General features: G+C 34.4%; 2 protein-coding genes across 2 annotated transcripts; one reads left to right on the forward strand and one right to left on the reverse strand.

The window, feature by feature from the left end:
- The first annotated feature begins 937 nt into the window (after positions 1-937).
- Positions 938-12,038, forward strand: LOC106132723 (uncharacterized). Its single transcript, XM_060945293.1, has 14 exons — positions 938-1,364; positions 1,556-1,653; positions 1,728-1,816; positions 2,091-2,243; positions 4,946-5,088; positions 6,210-6,335; positions 6,798-6,889; positions 6,970-7,063; positions 7,141-7,297; positions 7,460-7,631; positions 7,740-7,953; positions 8,202-8,294; positions 8,464-8,611; positions 8,738-12,038. Exons 1-14 carry the CDS (start codon positions 1,167-1,169, stop codon positions 11,458-11,460), a joined length of 4,500 nt encoding a protein of 1,499 aa, XP_060801276.1. The 5' UTR covers positions 938-1,166; the 3' UTR covers positions 11,461-12,038.
- A 101-nt stretch (positions 12,039-12,139) lies between these two features.
- Positions 12,140-20,471, reverse strand: LOC106132422 (glycine dehydrogenase (decarboxylating), mitochondrial). The gene is made up of 18 exons (XM_060945286.1): positions 20,173-20,471; positions 19,413-19,491; positions 19,173-19,308; positions 18,795-18,959; positions 17,997-18,225; positions 17,504-17,727; positions 16,992-17,167; positions 16,551-16,780; positions 16,291-16,467; positions 15,502-15,686; positions 15,013-15,214; positions 14,556-14,705; positions 14,091-14,203; positions 13,695-13,842; positions 13,297-13,504; positions 12,836-13,008; positions 12,506-12,586; positions 12,140-12,315 (listed from the first exon to the last, which is right to left on the reverse strand). Exons 1-18 carry the CDS (start codon positions 20,392-20,394, stop codon positions 12,205-12,207), a joined length of 3,009 nt encoding a protein of 1,002 aa, XP_060801269.1. The 5' UTR covers positions 20,395-20,471; the 3' UTR covers positions 12,140-12,204.
- Positions 20,472-21,417: the final 946 nt, after the last annotated feature.

The following is a 21,417-nucleotide window of genomic DNA, read 5'->3' on the forward strand; positions in this document are numbered from 1 at the left end:
AAATTCAATATACCAATTTCAAAGTAAACCAATCTATGTAGTGCCAAATTGAGTGTAATGTCTCCTTGACAACGTTTTGTTTTTTATGTTTCCTAGGAACGGTAGAAAACTAAAGAAAATTCACTCTGAGCTGAGGAAATGTTTAGGATGAGTACTAAATGATCTCAGCAGCGTAATATTTGCTTAGTCTGAGAATTTCTAGTCGTTCTCCCACATAAATTAAGCAAAAATATGCTATGAAATGAATTATTTACCATCAAATCCATTTTAATTATGTTCAGCATTGATATTTTTTTTATATAAAATGATGCCTATAATTTTTAAAGGACATACATACATACATACATATGGTCACGTCTATATCCCTTGCGGGGTAGACAGAGCCAACAGGAAAAAAGGACAATATTTTTATATACCTATGCAGAAACGTTTTCCGTTGCATACTTATCAAAATAATTAAGTCCACTAAGCTCGAAGCATGTTTCCTTATCTGTGAGCGATACATTTATGTAGGACTAACGTTCACTACATGATTTTAAGTGTTTAGAAAAGTATTTGCCCTGCCTAAATACTAAAGGAGAAGCGAGATATTGACAACTGATCTACTCTAGATCTTAAATAACATATTAAAATAACTGGATCAAGTTCGAGATTTCAGGTTTGTACATAATTCGGCATTGGTACATTCATTTGCACGTCCCATGCACAAAATATAACTGTTACCAGCAAAATTCTATAGGTATTAATAGAAAAACGCGACGAAATGAGTGTACGATGATCTTTAGCTCATTGGGCATGCATTCTGTTGAATATATTAGTTGTTATCAGCAGTATCAGAGCGACAACTGACAATAAATGAGTGGGTGACTATCGGGAGCCACCTACTGCCACCACGGCGCAGTGTAATTCAATCATTCGTAATCCTTACTTCGTCAAATTTAAAACTGTTTATCATTCATTGTGTTCAAGCTGCTGTACAAGATTTATTTAGAATAAAAAGGTTGGCCAAAAATCTGCCTGCCAATCATTTTCATAATTTTTTTACCATAATATCAAAACGACACAATCACATTTATGAGGTTATTATTTTTTGTATTGATATATAATTAGGATAAAATTAATTGATTTATTTTTGTGCATAGAATAAGTACGTAAAAGATAATAAAATGAAAACAATTAGTGTACAACAGCCGATAAATTTAAAAGTGGTGAAACTAGAATTGGACTTCAGTGCATTTGCTTCTTACTCTAACACAGAACCTCAAAGTAAACCAAAGAAAATCAAAATACCTAAAATTGAAAATGTAAAACACCGTTTGACAGTTCCTCCACCGCCGCCTCCACTGATAGAAAACTGTTCTCAGGTAAATATAAATAAAACTTTTCTTGTGTCTAGTAACGACTAGGGACCATGACCATCGACTAACCTAAGTTTGTCCCATGAGAAAAGAAACTACACTAAATAATAATTTAATACTGTATTTGGAAAAAAAGCGTTTCGGTACAGTTAGTACCTGCTTATCACAATTTAACCATAGCTGCAATTTCTTTTTAGAAAAAGGATGTCAAAGAACTAATTGAAACTCTACTCGATGACTTATACGCAGAACAGAGGACTTGGAGCAACGGCAGTGCCGTGGACTATAGTCATGGGTAAAGATAACAAAATTTTAAGTAACTTTTTGTTAAAGTAAGTATATATAAGAAACGTTTGTCAATATTTTCAGATCCACTTCAGCCGCTTCATTAGCCTCAACTTACTCAAATTATGGCGAGCAAACAGACGCCATCGAGCGCAGTTATTTAGACTCTTTGGGTAAGTCTCAAAAGTAACACCAAAAGTTAGTTAATAACTATAACTCATATTACTCGTATTAAATAAATCGTATAAAAACATATTTATTAATTGAAAACGTAGATAAGAATCATCAGAATGGTTTGCGGTCTCAATTTGATATGACGAGTTCGTAGAGTTTCCTTACAATTTGATGCGAACCCACTTTCAAACTGCGCAGCTTCTGATCTGTGTTTGGTGTGCTAGGGCTTTCACTCTAGATTTCACCAACAATGTGTTCGGTTAATAATTTCAGATATAAATGAACTCAGACAGCAGATAAATGAATGGGAATACAGATTACAAGCGACAGGCGAGCGATTAGCGAAAAGTGTTCGTGTTAGGGATCGCCTGCGGAGGCAACAGAAGAGAATATGTGCCGCTTTCACCGTGCTTTTACGGCATATCAGTAAGTGACATTTTCTTCAGCTCTCATACTTCTTTAGTGCTGGTGTTCTATCTATAACAACGAGCCCGGGTATTTATTTTTAGTCCATCAGTAGCTTTTCAGAAACGTTGATCCTCGATGATTTTCCTCATCCTCAAAATCTTCATTTAAATGAAGCTGCTCTTTCTCTCTCTCTCTGTGGCTAAAACATTAATCTTTCTGTCACAGGCAGAGAGAGAGACAGCAGATACATATGCCTTCGCCTACGTTCTTCAATACGGACCGTTTTAAAATGTCGTATTCTTCTTACTTAGTTTCATCAAGTCAATATGAATCACTAAAGTATATTATATTTAAGAATATAATTAAGTATGAACAAATATTATAGTGAGCTAAAGTAAATAAATAATGTAAAAAAATACTTTTGTATTCTGAATACAGTAAACCGAAAACCGATATGTCGACAAAATGATTGATGTGACTACAAATAAATCGTAATTGCATATTTATTAATGGCCGTTCGCTTATATGTGTTTTGAAATGGTTGTCAAAGTCTATTTAGATTGAAAAAAGGTCTATTTTATAAAACATACCTAGGTAAATAAATTACTGTGGATATTACTTCGAGAAAATCATAATTTAAACTAACATTTTCCTAACTGATGAACCTGACGTTTCATCTGTATTCAATAAAGCCTTTAAAATAGCTTCAGGCACATCAAAGACCATACCTTTGAAGAGGTCCTATTCTTGTATATCTGGACCCGACACTGACGTACACAGGCGCCGAATCGATACGCTACGCACACACCTATCCTCGGGAAGCTATACTGCGCATGTCAACTAAAAACGTACCACGAACTCATCTGAGCGAGATTTTATCGTGATAAGCAACACAATTCTCTATATGAACGCTCTGTTTACCGTTTTGTTGAAATCCCAGTTAGTCACATAGTACAGGGTGCACAACCCTGCCGCGCCGTTTCCTTTCGTGACTTTCCCAGTAAACACCGCATCAGCTGGTCGACTACGCAGTCTCAAATGCTATCAAGATATGGCATATAATTATTCACATTTCCGTACTGTTTCCTTGATGCCTTTGAGTGTTCAGTTTCTTTCACGCGTTCTAAATAGAGTTGTTTTGTAGCGAAACATGTTACGCCCGTGGTCAGCCGCAGTGAGACTGCATAGACTATTAGGTCGTTAACATAGTGTCTAGTGCAATTCTAAAGGTATGCGTTTGTTGTCCAATGTATATGTGCAGGACCGATGAGTGCTATCTTAAACTCCCTAAGGAACTTAGCAGCGTCGTCGAGGACCAGTACAGGTAGGCTATAGTTATTTATATACCTAAATATCTGATAAAATTATCTCTTTATTTATTTATTTATTATTAAACTTAGATATTTTTTACATTACATACATTTAACTGCTACAGTGTAACAAAAACCATAATATGTAGGTTTGAACGTACACTGGCACTCATCGTTGAACATCTTGATGCCATTTATGTGTTAATTTCCGATTTCCGTTCACCTCGATCATCAATTATAATTACATTATCTCCATTGAGAAATAGGCTTAAGTAGGCACTTGCAGTTTTATTAATATTCGCTTAGATTCATTTACATAATCATCTCCTCAATTAAGGATTTCAGTCATTTGACGCCAATTGTAAATGAAATTACTGCCAGGTATGTCATACCGATCAGCGATCAAATTTTTGCATTAACCCTTTATTAAACCTATCTGTGTTTTTACACAAATATAAGATTTAAAAAAAAGGATCTTGAACACGTAATACCCAAGTAAAATTAAAATATTACCCAAGTAACCGTCTATACCCAAGGTCTATTTGAATAATATTTTATTGCAAAATGCGTGCAAAATACATGTGCTTGCGTGTGATACTACAAGTTTTAAATAATCACAAATAAAATACAATACCATTTGCTTCTTTTACTTTTTAAAATTATTACCAAAAGTAAATCGATCCCATACACTTTTCCATTCAGCAATTCTTCCCAATTTAAGGTGATAAAAAGTATTTTATTCAAAGTTTTTTTCTACATTAATATGTAAATTAGGAAACTCAGCGCTATTATATTGTACTATTTAAGGCAGGTCAAATAGATTAAATTGCTTAATTAATTTATCCTTATGGATAATTAAATATTTATGTTCTTTTAAGTACTTACTTACTCTCAGAAACACATATTCCACAACACAAGAAGGTAATTATGGAAAATTAATATTTACGAATAAATAACTTAATGAATAGCATATAAATGATAGCGATGAATCTGACGTTTTACGATTAATATTGACTTTTTATTTCTGAGAAAAAAGGAAAAACTAGACGTCATATTTTACTACGACTACGACTCGTAGTCAAGTCGTGCTTCTCTTCGTAGCACTGCTACCACTTTTACGTATTATTAATATTTGATCCTAAATTGAAAAATAAATAGTAACAAAAACCTTGTGGGGTTGAATAACAAACTGCTCATAAAAGTCCGAAAATACACAGAAATTAATTAAACAGAAAAACAAGGCCCTATAAAAACCTTCCGTAAAAAGTCCGTACTGCCTATGATGACGATAGAGACGTCAATACTTAAATAATTATGGCCAGTCTTCGTGTCTTATCAAGAATATGGACAGGCTATGGCGTAAGGGATAAATATGTGTATGTGTGAAATAATTTCTCATATTTTTTACAGCAGGGGAAAGTGGCGCTCGATTCGGAGTGGGCCCGGCCGGCGGGGGCGAAGGCCCCGGCGAGGGCGGCTACGCAGAATGGCTGCATGCCATGAGATTGGTAGCGAGGCTACCTGCCGGTGTACCACAACACTTCCGAAAAAAGGTACCTACTAATTAAATAAATATATACGGGACAGTCATCGCTCAGATTGAGTTAGCCTCTGTAGGTATATTTCGAAGCTCGTGTAACGAGATACTTAACGATAATATATTTTATAATAATTACTTTTGAAGATAAATATTCAAGACCCAGACTAATCAGAGAAGAATCATTTTTCATGTCCAACGTAGATTTCTCCGTATATTCTTATTGTAATATTTTAGGTGAATTGAAGGGAAAAATGACTGATTTGTCTATCAATGCACTAATGTCCTAAACTACTGAATGTGATTTGATATAAAAAACGCCTTCCTAGCTAAAAACAATTTAAAATAAAATTCATTCTGAGCGAACTAAGAAAGGAATAAGACCCGATCGTAGCAACATTGTTCTTAGATAGCAATATGAAAAACAAGGATCTTCTAAATTTTTGTCCTTGGATTGTCATGCCATAAAAATGTTTCCTTTGTATTGTACAATTGTATACTCTTTGTATTTCCTTTTTTGAAAAAATGCGAAAAATTACTTTCTGAGAAAATAAGAGGCGAATAAAGCAATCAAACTTTTGTTTGACGTAGGTAGGTACTTGCAATTTAATCTACAAAGATGGACTACATTTCGGAAAGACTATATTTAGACTGTTTTTCTTTACGGGATCAAACTCTGAAAGAAATAATTTATTCAAAACGTTACTTTACTTTTAAATAAAGTCGATTAAAAATTTAAGGTATCCTTATCTTAAAAATATACAGTTTTAGTAATTCCATAAAAACATAGCAGATTTTTGCAGTAAGTTATGTGCTATGGTTTTACTTAGGTACCTACTTCACAAAAAATGTGAATTGAAATGAAATACTGAGCGGTTGTTTTTTCTAGAATACCTTTCTTAGTGGCTTCCCCGGAAAGGAGTGAGAATGTTCCAATGCAATTATTTTTCATTGCCTGCCGGTGACTAGAGATAAATCAGTTATCATTATGGTCAGTCAAATCAGTCAAATTAATATAATTATTCTTTGGTGTGATTACTTTTGTCACACTGTAAGCAAACTAGATTTTAACAACCATTATCAATATTCTTATTAAGTATACCTATACTTCAGAATAAAACACGTTTATGTGAACAGCTATGGCTAACGTTGGCGGATCGCCACTTGACGGCGAGAGGAGTGGAGTGGACGTCAGCAGAGCGAGCCTGCTTCCGCGGCACAGCACAGCCCGATGACACAGAACTGGGTGCACAGATTCTCAAAGTAGGTTCTAAATGTTAAGTTATGTAGCTTTGTCATCGTCCACTTTTGCTTTTTACCGATTTATAAAATATTATCAAAATAAAAACTGTCTTAGCGCTCGCTATGGAACATACATGACGTCAAATAAATCTGTTCATCATCTATCGGTCAGTCAGTATAGCTAGAATTTTACTAATATTGATTGGTTTACGAAAAATCATTCGACCTGAGTCAGCTTCTTGTTCCTGGCGTAAGCCCGATAACATCCTCCCTACTCTAGAGAGGAATAGTGCGCCTTTTGCCCTTGATCATTCACGAGGTAGGTTAGGTATTTAAACAAAGCGATACCTATGACATAACGACGACACGGCATCCATGGGAAAGAGATCCCTATTATAAAGTACCGGCAACCACATAGCACTGAGTCAGGAACATGAAGAAATATATGATTTAATCTTAGTATTGTTTTTTCATTTTATTTAGGATTTGCACCGTACCGGCTGCTCCCTTTTCTGTGGCACCGAAGGGAGAGAGAACCAAGCAATGCTACGTAGAGTATTATTGGCATATGCAAGGTAAAAAATATTGAGAATTCATTGTCAAATAATTGCTAAATTTTAAAAGTAGTTTTATGATTAGAAGTTCTTTTTTATAGATGGAACAAAGACGTTGGATACTGTCAAGGCTTCAATATGTTAGCAGCTATTATTTTAGAAGTAATGGACAAATCCGAATCGGATTCTTTAAAGGTATGAATGAGAAATGCTTTCAATGTATCCATGCTTTGGACATTATTTTTAACCTGATAATTTTTATTTTATTTTAGGTTATGATTTATCTAGTAGAGGCTGTTCTTCCTGAAGGTTACTTTGCCGACGATCTTCGAGGATTATCAGCAGATATGGCTGCTTTCAGAGATCTTTTAAGGCTGCGTCTGCCGCGTTTGGCTAATCATATGGATCATTTACAGAGAATATCAGATGGTAATAAAACTCTTAAAATTTCAATAAAACGAAAAATATAAATATTGCGGAACGATTTCTCTTTAATTTTCATTATATTTTAAATTATACTGGTGTCTTTTATAACAACGAACATTTTATTTTCCTTAAAAATCTAAAAAAGCCTTCTTATTTTACTTTTAGGCGGAGGTGTGGAACCTCCTTTACCTGATGTGTTTACAATGCAATGGTTCCTCACGCTTTACGCCACGTGGTTGCCGCGTGAATGTTTGTTGAGAATTTGGGATCTCGTTCTACTGGACGGGAATGAAGTTCTGCTGCTCACAGCCCTTGCTATCTGGGATATGTTGCAAGAGTGAGTTCATAAATAAAAATAAATAATTATATATTAAACCTTAAGAAAAATTCGATGTATCATGAAACTAACGATAAATCAGCCAATTGAAATCAATTTCTTTTGCAGCCGAATCCTTTCAGCGAGATCAGCAGATGAGTTTTACAGCTGTATGGGTGGTGGGGCGGGCGAGGTCTGGGCAGCCGGTGAAAGCTTAGTTGCAAGAGTAGTAGCATTTGGTTCAGCACCTGAGCTGCCGCGCCTGCGAAGCCTCCACAGATACAGGGTAACGCCGCCGGTTCCACCCACTGCTCCGACATACCAACCTCCATTACACTCAGCGGTGAGAGTTTAAAGGCATTACAAAAATATTTTGTTTTAGAGTTTGTTTGTGTCGCAGACTGATAAATGTTGAGAAAAGAGGCTTTCTTTTCTAAGAATGTCCCCGACCGCAATATTATGTTGCAGTGATAATCAATAAATTCATCCATTTTGATGTTCAAGGGGAATAAAAATTAATTATTATTAAAAATGACATTAAAATTTTTGAACAATTTTTAATGATGTCTAAATACTTTGATTATTTTTAAGATGCAATCAATGACGAAACGTGGGCTTCGTTTATTCTATTCCGAAGATGAAGGAGATTCAAGTGATGACGGAAATAAACTAGCATTAGCAACGGTAAGACGCAATAGTATTTAATTTCTTTAATTCCAATTTTTGTTGCACTATGTAATTATAGGCGTAGTAAGTTATTGTTATACGAGTATGTTTGTAGTATAGCCACATCATGTTCTCTTTCCCTCAGACTGAAGCCTTTCCTGAATATAATTCTTATTTAAAATTTTAGGTGATACCAAGGCGTGAGGATCGCTTGGGTGCTGGTGATCGACTTTCATTGGATATAGGAGCTTTAAAACGTCAGTACGCTCGTCTTCGTGAGAGACAAAGACAAGCGCATGTTATTTTAGCTGCAGCATGTGCTCGTCATGCAGCAGGTTAGGAGTGTTCAATTTTATTTCTGAGTTAAAACCACATAAATAATAGTCAACATAAAATATTCATTCATGTTTTTTTTTCAATATTCACTCTTGTTTCTTATTTAATATGTATTCGTTTTTCAGTTGGAGTATCTACTTCCCCAACTTCTCTCGCAGTGAATAATCTTTTGCTTGGAAAGAACGCTATTGTTAGTTCCCGAGGCAGAAGGCTTGGCCCGCCACCTGGAGCTATACCTCCTTCCAGACAAGCTTCATCACCTCGAGATAAAACTCGTGAAACCCGATTACGCAGTCGTCCAAATGAAACGATTAGCTGGAACGAAGAAAAAAATAAAAAATATTTGAGCAGGCGTAATTCAGTTAAGTGGAAAGATATCAAACATGACCAAATTAAAGAAAAAATAAGAAAACCTTCCATCGATTTGGATGAAGCTGGGGATGGGGTTATTGTTTCTGAATTAGAAGCTAATGAAATGATAGCATCTTTAAGATCACGCAGTTCGAGTGAAACTTCCTCTTATTCTTCCCGTACAGCGTCTAGCTCTGACACAAGTCTCTGTGATGATAAAGAAGATGGAAGTGACTCAGAGAACGACTTACCTGACGATGATAATGCAAAAAATACTAAAATCCATTCAATCACCGAAACATCAGTTCCTTTTATGGTTTGTGAAGATAAGAAAGATTTACATGAAATTAACATAAAGCATTCACCTGAAAAGGAAAAATATATATCAACCGAAAAATCTGTAAAGAATATAACAGACTATCTTGACACTGCTGCTGGAGAACCACTTCGCACCTACATTGACGGTTTTGAATGTAAACTGAAAGAAAGTCCAGAAAACAGTACGTATAAAACTATAAGCACATTTAAAAGTGTTTCTGCATTAACAACAGAAAGAAATGAAGTGCTTCAAAGACTTAGTAGTAAATTTGATGATTATTCTGAGAATAGATCCAAACAATTAACAACAAAATCTCAAAATTTCACAGACCTGAGTCCTGTAGGTTTATCGCCTTGTAATTATTCTTTGAATAATAAATCGCCTTGTGATTATAAATTTGAATCATATTTACTACATACTCCGAAATCGTCTATTTCAACTAGACCTCCAGATATCATTGATAGTCTTACTATGTATTCGAACTTTGTTCCTGATATAGATTTGTCAGATAAAAATTGTTCTGATTTAGACACTCCACCCAGAAGTCCTGATGCCGAAAGCATAATTGTAAGTGAAGATGAACCACCTATACCACTAAAAATTGACAAATATTTTGAACATAGCCCAGAATTTTTCGGTGCCAGAATAACTGATCCTAATAATTCAGATATACCAAATCGAAGACCTATAAAACGTCATGCACGAGCACCCAAAAAACCAGATTCATTAACTTTACATATAAGTAGTACTGATAAGTTATTAAAACATGACAAAGAGAGAGCTTCGTCCTTGCCCCAAAGCCATAATTTCAGCACGGCTACTCCAAGTCCTAAAACAAAACATAGTGAAATTATTGAAGAAACTTCAAGTAGTGTGGAACAAAAAGAAACTTCAATAAAAGAATCAGAACCACTTAAAACTCCTGATGACATGAAAGATAAAGAAATTAATTCTCCTAAAGAAAACATCATGAGATCTGGTCGGAAAAATAGTGAAAGGGCATTACAAATCATCCAAGAGAATTCTAAAATACTTAGTAGAATTTTAACGAAACAAAACTTGTCTGATAATATCAATAAAGCTAAAGAAACTGTGGAGGCGGGAAGAAATTTATCACAAACAAAAATAATTCCAGAAAATAAACTTGAAAGTGAATTAATGGAATCTCCTTTACTTAAGGAATCTACATCAGACTCATTAATTGGATATAAAAAGAGAAACATTAACGTTAATACTTATGAAAAAAATGATTTTATAAGAATAAGACCTTTATCAATTGACGATCCATTTTCTTTTGAAGATCGAATTATTTCACCTAAATCTGGTCAAAATCAAATTAAAATACCTAGCAATGAGTGTTTAGGTAATAAAACTGATTTATATGGATGGGAAAATAAAGGATTTCTTTCTGAGTATAAAAGTTTTTTACCAAAGTCTGAGGGGCAATCTGAGAGCTTTCATTTCGATAATGAAGAGAAATCGAAAGAATTTACCCAAGATGATTCGCTGGACAGTGATAAAAAAGCAATACCGATATCTGAATTAACACGTCATTCTTTTTCCGGTGAATCCAAAATGTCATCAGAACACAAAGATACATTTATGTTTGATAAAAGATTAATTTCTGATGACTATAATTACGCTCTTTCAAGCAAATATAATGATTTTGTGTTATCTAAAGTTAGTGATATCTGTAGTAAAACAGTAGATAAGGGTCCGAAAATTTGTGAAAATTTATCAAAGACTGACAACAGCCAAGTTAGTGATTTTGCTAATGTAGTAACCTCTTCTATTAGTTTCACTTATGAACCATCCGCTGAAGATGATTCGCCAATGGGAGCCAAAAGTAATTCAAGCGATACCTTATGTCAAATAACATCGCTTGATCAGGTATCTACTCCGATTTCACCTAAAATATTTCCCAGAGAAACGCCTACATTACCTAAAGATATTTTGGACAGAAGCGATAAAACTAAAATAGAATCTGATGACACCTGCAGTGCTATCACATCACTTACTATAGAAAGCGATACATTGTCATCACTATCATATCCTCGCAGTCCATCCACGGGTTCATACCATCCATTTCCAACACGTCCAGCAATGCGCATGCCGAAAGAGCTTGGTGTCAGACTAGGAATGTATCCAAAAGATACAATCAATTCTCCGCAAAAGTAATCATTCGTCATTCTGAAAACAGCATATTTATTCGCGCCGCAGTACATTTTTGACCTACACTCCCATTTCTAAATTCAAAGTTTCGTTCATTCTCATTACAAGCATTCAGTTCGGCTGTTCCGATTCAAGCTTTTCTTAAATATCTACACATTATTTTTTCGTAATTATACAGCTAAATAATCACTTTTTATAAGTATTTACGAAAATCCCATTAAATTTCGTAAATTACAGATACTTAATATTGTCATTGTTTTGATATTATTGTTCTTGTTAGTATTGTATAGATTGTCAATGTATTATTATATTTAATTTATTTTATATCTACAAGTTACGACTGTTTTATATTTTTAGTTCTGATGATGTACTTAACACTTCACTTTGGAACACGTAATGCCTAGCTAAATTTAAGACCAAAAATTATTATATAGGTACCTACCTAATAATATAAGCAATTCCAATCAGTGTGAGATAGGATCTAACAAACATGTTGCCTTGAATCCAATTTAATATTATTGTAACAATCCTTCGCAATACGAAAAATGTATTTTAAGGTAGATAGGCTACTTGTTTAAAGTTATTATTATAATTTACAGCGAACAATAATTGTTTATACCGCAATAGGATTAAAATTCTATCTTTGCAAAATAAAAAGATTTTCTTGTTAGAGAACGATATTTATTATACGACAATATTGAAAAATATATACATTATGTGACTGCTGGCTTATCTAGTTTCATTTATTGCTTAAAAATCATCTATTACAGGAGGGCAGGTACACACTAGGTGTTTGTCTCCGTACATGTCATCAATACGTCCGACTGTTGGCCAAATTTTGGTTTCACCTTTTACAAAGGGCTGAAAAAAAATAACATGTAATTTATCAACTTTATAAAACATTCTAAAGTTTTACATAAAAAAGCAATTTCGGAAAGAAGCCACCTTCTCAGATAAAGAAAACCTTATAATACTTATTTTTACCTTCTAAAAATTAGATACCGATGAACAACAGATTTGGAATAAAAACATTCAAGAAATGAATACTTACAGCAGGGAAAGCTGCCTGTTCCCTGGTGTAGGGGCGACTCCATTCTTCTGATATAACTGCTTCCTGGGTGTGTGGTGCCATCTTAAAAAAAACCAAATACATTAATAAATAAAAAGGTACCTCGCCTATTAGTAGCACCACTACAGAATGAACATACAATTGTATGTTTTTATGAAACAATATTTTCTGATTAGCCGATACGTTAGTTTAGGAGTTGAAAAGTGCTATTAACAAGTTAAGAGGAAAACTACTAGGAATTTTAATATTATAAAGAAACAATTTTGATCTATAATCATCATGCTCAAAAATATTAAATATTAATGTACCTACCTTAAGGGGATTAAGTCGCTTATCTATTACTCCGTCTTCGATGTCTTTAATTTCCTTTCTGATGGTAATTAAAGCTTCACAAAATCGGTCTAGCTCTTGCAAATCTTCAGATTCTGTGGGCTCGATCATCAATGTTCCAGCAACGGGCCAAGACATGGTCGGCGCATGGAAACCTTAAATTTATATTGCACATTAATTAGAAACTATATTCGATAGTCATCACGGTTTTATTATCATTAAGGTTTTGTCACACTTAAGCCTATAAATTTTTATCAATGTTTTGTTTGTATCAGAAAATAAATTTCGAAACAGAAAAATTCAAGAAATTAATTTTTTTAAGAAAAAATTATAGAATGAGCAAATTGTATGTGCTAGAAAGACAATGTTGACAGACAATGTTCTGTTAAGCTCATTTTACAGAAATGGCTTTTCAGTAGATAAACCAATGCCATGATACTCACCGAAGTCCATAAGTCGTTTAGCAATATCTCCTGGCTCAATGTTGGCAGTTTTCTTCAGATCCCGGACGTCAATTATAAACTCGTGTGCGACCAGGCCCCGCTCGCCTTTGTACAATGTCTTGTAATGACCCTCTAGCCGCCGAGACATATAATTAGCATTCAGAATGGCCACTTGTGTCGCTCGTTTGAGCCCTTTTGGTCCCATCATCTATAATTTTAAAGTAATATACCTCTGGAGTAGCTTAATAACGTAACAGTACCTTTAAAAGCATATATTTAATATCAATTAATTGATTTATTTTTGTTTAAGTTATTAAAATGTGACATAAAATTACAAGACAAATTTTTAATTTTAAAAATACTTTTACAGATCTTGATCTAAAATCTGTAGAACTTACTTTGATATATGCCCATGAAATTGGAAGAATTGCGGAAGAGCCATATGGTGCCGCACTGACTGAACCAAAACTATGTGCTGCGTCGCCTAAATCTGCCAGTGGGTCTACTACCGGGTGCGATGGCAGGAACGGGGCTAGGTGAGCTTTTCTGTAAGAATAAAATATACTTATAGAATAAATATACATTACAAATAATACACAAGAGGCGCCAAAGATTGAGTCACAAGTGATTGAACCATAATACACTTTGAAATCATAGGCCTTTAAACTAGTTATGTGGTAATTTAGTTTCAGTTATCGGAATGCTACCCCCGGGCCTGAAATACATACATATTAGTAGAAAGTGCAAATGGAAACACGTAAAAAAAATAAGAGAGACGGTATGCTCGTACTTACACTCCAATTGGACCCATACCAGGCCCTCCACCTCCGTGGGGAATACAGAATGTTTTGTGTAGATTTAAATGTGACACATCGCTACCGTAGTCACCGGGGCGACATAATCCCACCTAAAATTAAATTTTGTACATAAATATATTTTTTGATGTTACAAAGGACAGTTACAAATTAAAACAAGAAAAATGACAAGTACCAGTAAGAGTATTTAAATTTGTAAGTCACCAGAATTTTGTAACTTTAAACGTAAACAAATTAAATGCCAACCCTAAACCAGGTATTCAAGTTTATTCAAAAACTTCAGCATATGCTTATCTTCAACTTAAAAAAAAACAAATTTTAAAGCATATGTACATAGTTGTAATTTAAAAAATATTTTTAGAATTTTGTCCAACTGTTGTGAATTTTTGTTTTTAATGGGATAGGTATATACTTAAATTAACATTTTGAATCGTTGTTTCTTACCTGAGCGTTCATATTAGCTCCATCCAAATAAACTTGTCCGCCATGAGCGTGAACCAGCTCACAAATATCAGCTGCGCGCTCCTCGAAGACGCCGAACGTGCTTGGGTACGTCAGCATCAAGCACGATATGTTGGCACTATGTTCCTCAACCTTAAAGTAGGATTTCCTTCAATAATCATGAACAATGCCACAGAAATAACCATTTTTCAAATACTTGAAATGTGTAAAAATGTCATAAGTGTCTTGTTATAGAAATCAAAATTTTAGGATGCTTCCGTGCTTGCATAGATTTTTAACCATATGAAGCTAGAGCTGATGGTTCCTGTTACAGGGAATGTACAATTTGTTAACACATCTTTACAATCTTGCCGAGATATAAGAAAATAAATCTTTTGAAAGTCCTAAAGTTACGCAAATTATTATAATTTTGATAGCAACTTCAAAGCAATTTTATCACCTTATCCTTAAGATGCGCCATGTCAATATCACCAGCCGGCGTGACCTGTATAGCGCAGACTTTCATGCCAGCCATGTGCGCAGACGCAGGGTTGGTGCCGTGTGCACTCACGGGAATCAGGCAGATGTTGCGACTGGTATCACCACGGAATTCGTGGTAGCGTTTGATAGTACGCAAACCAGCGTACTCGCCTTGAGCACCGCTACAAAACGTAGGCGTCAATACAAATTTTACAGAAGATAGAAGACAGACAGAAGATTTGAGCGAGTGTAAAAATGTACTATGTCATATCATAGAACACAATAACTGGACATGAGCCAAAAAACAACGGTTATAGCTACGACTAATATGATGATGGTCAATCTCTTCTGGAAGAATTAACAATACTTAATGAAAATATATAGAACCACATAAAATTTACACTTAGTTGCTTATAATATAGATAATATCATCAATTTTACATTATTTGATGAACACTTCGATATTTACCTGTTAGGCTGAAATGATACACGGTCGTAACCCGTGATAGCGCATAAATCTTTGGCCAATTCCTCAAATAATATGTGGTATCCTTCGCATTGTTCGAGCGGTGCGAACGGATGGATATCAGTAAAGTGTTTGAATGAGCAAGGCATCATCTCCGTAGTCGAATTCAATTTCATAGTACAGGACCCCTGAATAAAAATCATTAATTTTATTTATTTTCCCGTTGCACGTTCTTGTAGATACGTGATAAGCTTACATTGTTCAACTTTATTGGACTGAATCGAAATAAGATTTCTACAAGGCTATATGGAACACTGTGTAGCCAAAGCCAACCCTTCAGTTTTAACTATAGATCGCAATTTTGATAAGAAAAAGGATCGAAAAATATCTTAGAAAGGGCGACCAAAAAAGTATGTCACTAAAGTAAAAAGGACCACGATGTTTTGTTAATTGATTTACACATTTTTGAAAGCTAGTCTCTAGTTTTTCTGTAGATTGAGGTTAAATACACTTATATAAAAGACACATAGAATCACCTCAATACATATACGACTTTACGCAGGTAGTAAGCTTTTAAAGGTGCCCAGTAGCTAAAACTGTTTATTTAAAATCTTTGTGATTTTCACTCTTTACGCGATAATCAATCAAAAAATACTATTAATAACGACAAAGTCTAATTTCATTCAATATAAAATTTATTTTTAAATTCGAATTAAAATAAAACATTCTAATCAACCGTCAATTATGTATTTAATAATTACTTATCATCAGATAATGGTACATCGCACTTACCAAGGGTATCATAGAGTGAACTAAGGAAACATCTTTATTCTCCAATCTCTTCATGTATCTCACTATTCGAGTCTCGGAATGGTGCATATTGAACACAGGGTGAGTAAGATATGGGGAAGTCCTTCTAAAAGATCCTTTTGCGATACTTCGAGCTCTTACATCTTGGTCATTCATAGTCTGAAAATAAAATTCGTCACTTATTATTAAAATAAAATTAGATAATTGTCAATTAATTCAAATTTTAATTTTATAAGTATCACCTCATCAACATTTTTGCAGTCAAAAATCCAAAGAAGATCGTCGACGTCCTGCATTGTTGTTGTTTCGTCTAAAGCTACTCCTATTGCTCCATCTTCGAAGTATCTCAGATTGATCTTCTTTTCGTGAGCGCGGGTCTTTATGGCTTTTACGTCATGATCGGGTAGAGGAACGACATGCAGTGTATCGAAGAACACCTCGTTCGATTGTATGTGTCCACGCTTTCTAATGCCTAAAAGTTGAAATTGATCAATGTTTATAAAAAAAGGAATAGAGGAAAAGCGCTGTGGAATGATATATTAGAAAGATATATGTGACTTCAACCTAAGAGAATGGATACCGAACACAGTGATAATCTAAATCAAATTTCTAGGCAAAAGAAGATATGGTAGATAAAATTTCTCTGCAATAAAAGCAAATTTATGAGCAAGATGTATTTTTACCATGTTCAAGTACAAGTGTAGCATTGTGCACCCGAGTGGCGATGTCCCGCAGTCCCTGCGGACCGTGGTACACGCCGTACATCGCCGACATATTTGCTAGAAGCGCCTGCGCAGTGCAAATGTTGGATGTTGCCTTGTCGCGACGAATGTGCTGTTCTCGGGTTTGAAGGGCTAATCTGAGAATAACATTTCTTTTTACTTTGGCGTTATGAAAATATTTTTATTTAAATTGAAGATAGGTAACTTACCAAAATCGTGGTAGTGATACTTTTGTGATCTTAACAACGTAAAAAGCAGCATAAGAAGTGGTTAAAACTTTAGTCGAGTTGACACAATAAATACCTGAACAATCACGATAAGTATCACGGATAAGTTTCAAGAAGTGTTCGCTAATGGATTGTTTGGTGATACTACATTTGGATGACTAAAATAGCTTACTTTATGGTGATAATAGCGACGATCGAGTGTGGGACGACAAGAGAAGAAAACCTAAAGAGAAATTACTGAATTACCTATAAGCATCTCTTCCTGACGCGTCCCTAGTGACGCCCACCATTCTTCCTGGCATAAGTCTCACCAATGGGTGTTCAGCCGCGAAGAACCCTGCATGGGGTCCTCCATATCCCAATGGAACTCCCAGGCGTTGTGACGTGCCAACCGCAAGAGCTGCTCCGCATTCTGCAGGCGGTCGGAGCAACGCTAAAGCAAGCAGATCTGTGGCTACCACCACTAAGGTCTAAAATGAAATATTAAATATTTATACTAATTAATTAAAATTTATTGGTAGGTATACATGTTATCATAATTTATTTGTTAAAAATTTTTAAACCGTTTTTGACACATGCCTCGTTCTGTAGCTTTTTATTACTTTAGATAACCAAAAATATTGACAAAGAGAGTAGATAAGAGATATACCTATGTTTGAGAACCCCAGGGACTTCTTATAAATAATTTTTGCACATCGCTTCATTGCTTAGACCTACGACAGTTGCATTGTATACTTACACCATGCTCCTGCGCTTGAGCGGCGAACGAAGAATAGTCGTACACCAGCCCTCTAGTATCGGGGCATTGCAAAAGGACAGCCGAAATATCCCTCTGGGCAAAGTCAGCTTTTCTGACGTCAGACAAAACTATCATATCCAAACCTAGGGCTTCCAGTCGAGTCTGAACTACAGCAAGAGTCTGTGGATGCAGTCTGTCTGAAATAACAAACTTTGTTCTTCTGTTATGTCTGTAAAAAAGAATAACATTTTTTCATTACTTAGTGCATAACGTCCCTTAACAATGTCATATAAAAATCCGCTTAGGGTTCTATAACAATCTTTACGTTAATGGACGAAATAATGTGCATGCTAAAGTGATGTTTATTTGTTGACAACAATAATATGTGTATCGATGTAATGTAAATGACCCATTGATAACACATGATGATGAAAACACGACACAAAAACTGGACTAAAATTACATCAATCCTAGGTTATCATTACTTATTTACGGTTACATATAGCTTCTTAGAACTATGTAATAATTAGGATTAGTGAAACGAAATTCTTTAGTTATTATTTTTATTTTTGGTTCTCATTTTTGTTATTCCTATGGTAGGTTGATTACTCAACAGAAGAGACAGAAAACAGACTGAACAAAATGGGCTGAAATTTAGCTTAGTTATAGTAGGATTAGTGAAACGTTTTTTTTAATAACAGGTTTATATTAATTTATTCCCATTATTTCTATTCCTATATGGTAGGGTGATGAAATCAAAAGACTACATATAAAAATATAAAAACATTTAATACCTACCTATGACATAATGATAGCGCCTCAGCAGCAGCAGTACCCTCGTCCAACAACGAAGCATTGGCAACATCCAGCCCGGTGAGGTCACTGACCATCGTCTGGTAATTCAACAGCCCTTCCAACCTACCCTGCGATACTTCTGGCTGATATGGCGTGTACTGAGTGGTCCTGAAATTGCTTTACATTAGGAATTTGCTTTGATTTGAAATACAAAAATCGTCTTACCTACATCTTTGTCCCTTATGGGGTAGACAGAACAAGATAATGAAACTTGAATTTATGAGCTCACTCCAGGAGAACAATGTATTCTCCTTAAAAATACACAATATTTTTTTAATTTTAAAATCCTTAGTTAACATGAAGAAAAAGAGAAATAGTTACCATCCCGGATTTTCGAACATATTTCGCATGATAGTATGAGGAACGCAACAGTTGTGATAACCCATGCCTATGTATGAACGCCATATTTGATTTTGTTCCGCAATTTTTCGTACCCTTTCAATGAGGTCATATTCACCTAAAATTTAAATTGAATTATAGTCTTAATTAAAAAAGGTCTTTATAAAAACCGTAAATTATGTATTAATTTATTTCTTCTATATCCCTTACAAATAAACTTACTTATAGGGTCGCTTATGTTCATAACTTCTTGAAATTGAATTTTTTTAGGTACCGCATCGTTCGTTAACTGATCGAGACTCTGCAATAAAAATAAAAATTGACTGAGCTGAGCTTTATTCTATCTGAGCTTCTTATCTTTCAGAAGATAGATACGTTTACAGTTAGGTTCCAAATGAAATCGTACATAAATTTAATCACATGTACATATATCCCTAGCGGGGTAGACAGAGCCAACAGTCTTGAAAAGACTGAAAGGCCACATTCAGCTGTGTGGCTTAATGTTGGAATCGAGATTTAAATAGTGACAGGTTGCTAGTCCATTGCATACACAATGACTTGGTATTCTTCTTGTCAATGCTTAGCAAATGAAATCAATTACCTAATTGAAAATATCTATCTAAGTTAAATAATATCTAAATTATTTAAGTAAACCTTTTAGATGGATAGAGGTGTTACGTCCATGTTATGTATTCCGAGATAATAGAATCGCAAAATCTCTTTCTGTGAAATTCGTAAATTTCAAAACTTCAAGACGCATGCCGGAAACCACAAGAAAATTAAATTACCAACTTATTTGTTCTTCCTCCCAGTTACATCCTCATATCTCTTTATTGAAGCCCTTTACATCTGACCATCGCAACCTTTGCAGAGATCCCAAACCCATATTGAATTGATAACGCAAAACGCTGGACTAGATGAATGTATTTAATGCCTTACGCGCTTTTTATGTCCATTGAAAATAGATGGCGTATCTACTAACCTTATATCCAAGCAAATCTAGCATAGTCACTACATCCTGGTCACGCGGGCCAATATGCCTGCTGGGGAAATCTGACCTCTCAGGGAACAATTTGTCCGACTTTGCATGTGTTGTAATACATCTTAGTGCATTCTTATGTATTTTATTCTTCACATGGGGGTATTTCGTTCCAGAACCGAGTAAACTTCCAGAAACATAACCACGTATTAGAAACTTATGCATTGTGATTTAAATAGATTTTTAAACTATTGATACTTTAAACCGATATTTTCATTTTAGTATGTCTTACGAACATGAAGTCAATGTTCCTACTGATAGGAGGGGTCAGGCATCTGACGAGTTATCTGTCAGTATTAAATAAACATAATTAAATAATGGATAAAGTCGTAACAATTGTTCATTTGCTTGTGTAAATACCGTTTTAAATTTCTTTCAACCTGACTTTGTTAAAAAACCAAGTACCTAAGTATGATAAAGACAGACGAACCATTCCCATCAAATGCCTATTTACATACATATATAAACACGTCTTTCTCTCTACGAGGTAGACAGAGCCAACAGTCTTGAAGTGACTAAAAGGTCACATTCAGCTCTATATCACCTAATGCTTAAATTAAGATTAAAATTAATAGGTTGCTAGCCCATCGTCTAAAAAAAGAACACCAAATTGTTTATTTCAGTTTTTCCTTTGACTTTTTTACAGTAACTTTGAGTTTCATTTTGCAGGAAGAGAAGCAGCAGCATTTACGGAAATATGGACGTAAATTAATACAATTCATAACTCATTCATACTATCATAGCTCCATAATATTACATTAACACCATCTGTGCATTCTTTCTGTGCTTTTAAACCAATTTAAATGATTCATTTAATCAAACATTCACCAGATGGAGTTAGTCGATGAACTGTATTTTACCGAAATTCGGTTGATATGTAATTCATTAGATATTCGTTGTTGAAACTTCATTTTTCAAACTTGATTGTTTTAAAACTTTAATTTGTGTTGATTATAATATAAGAACTCACTGTTTCTGTTGTTTATTTTAAATTAAAAAATTTATTGATATAATTTATATGGCGTTTATTACGACATTAATTGAAAAATTAGGAAAAAAATTATTAATATAATAAAATCGATTATTTTCTTGCGAAAAATCGATTATTTATTAATCGATTTTTATACTTAAGAAATGAACCGATTAAATAAAAATCGATTTTTTATCAGCAATGTCACATCCCTAGAC

This window comes from Amyelois transitella, chromosome 7 (assembly GCF_032362555.1).
Source record: "Amyelois transitella isolate CPQ chromosome 7, ilAmyTran1.1, whole genome shotgun sequence".
In the NCBI taxonomy this organism is placed as follows: Eukaryota; Metazoa; Arthropoda; class Insecta; order Lepidoptera; family Pyralidae; genus Amyelois; species Amyelois transitella.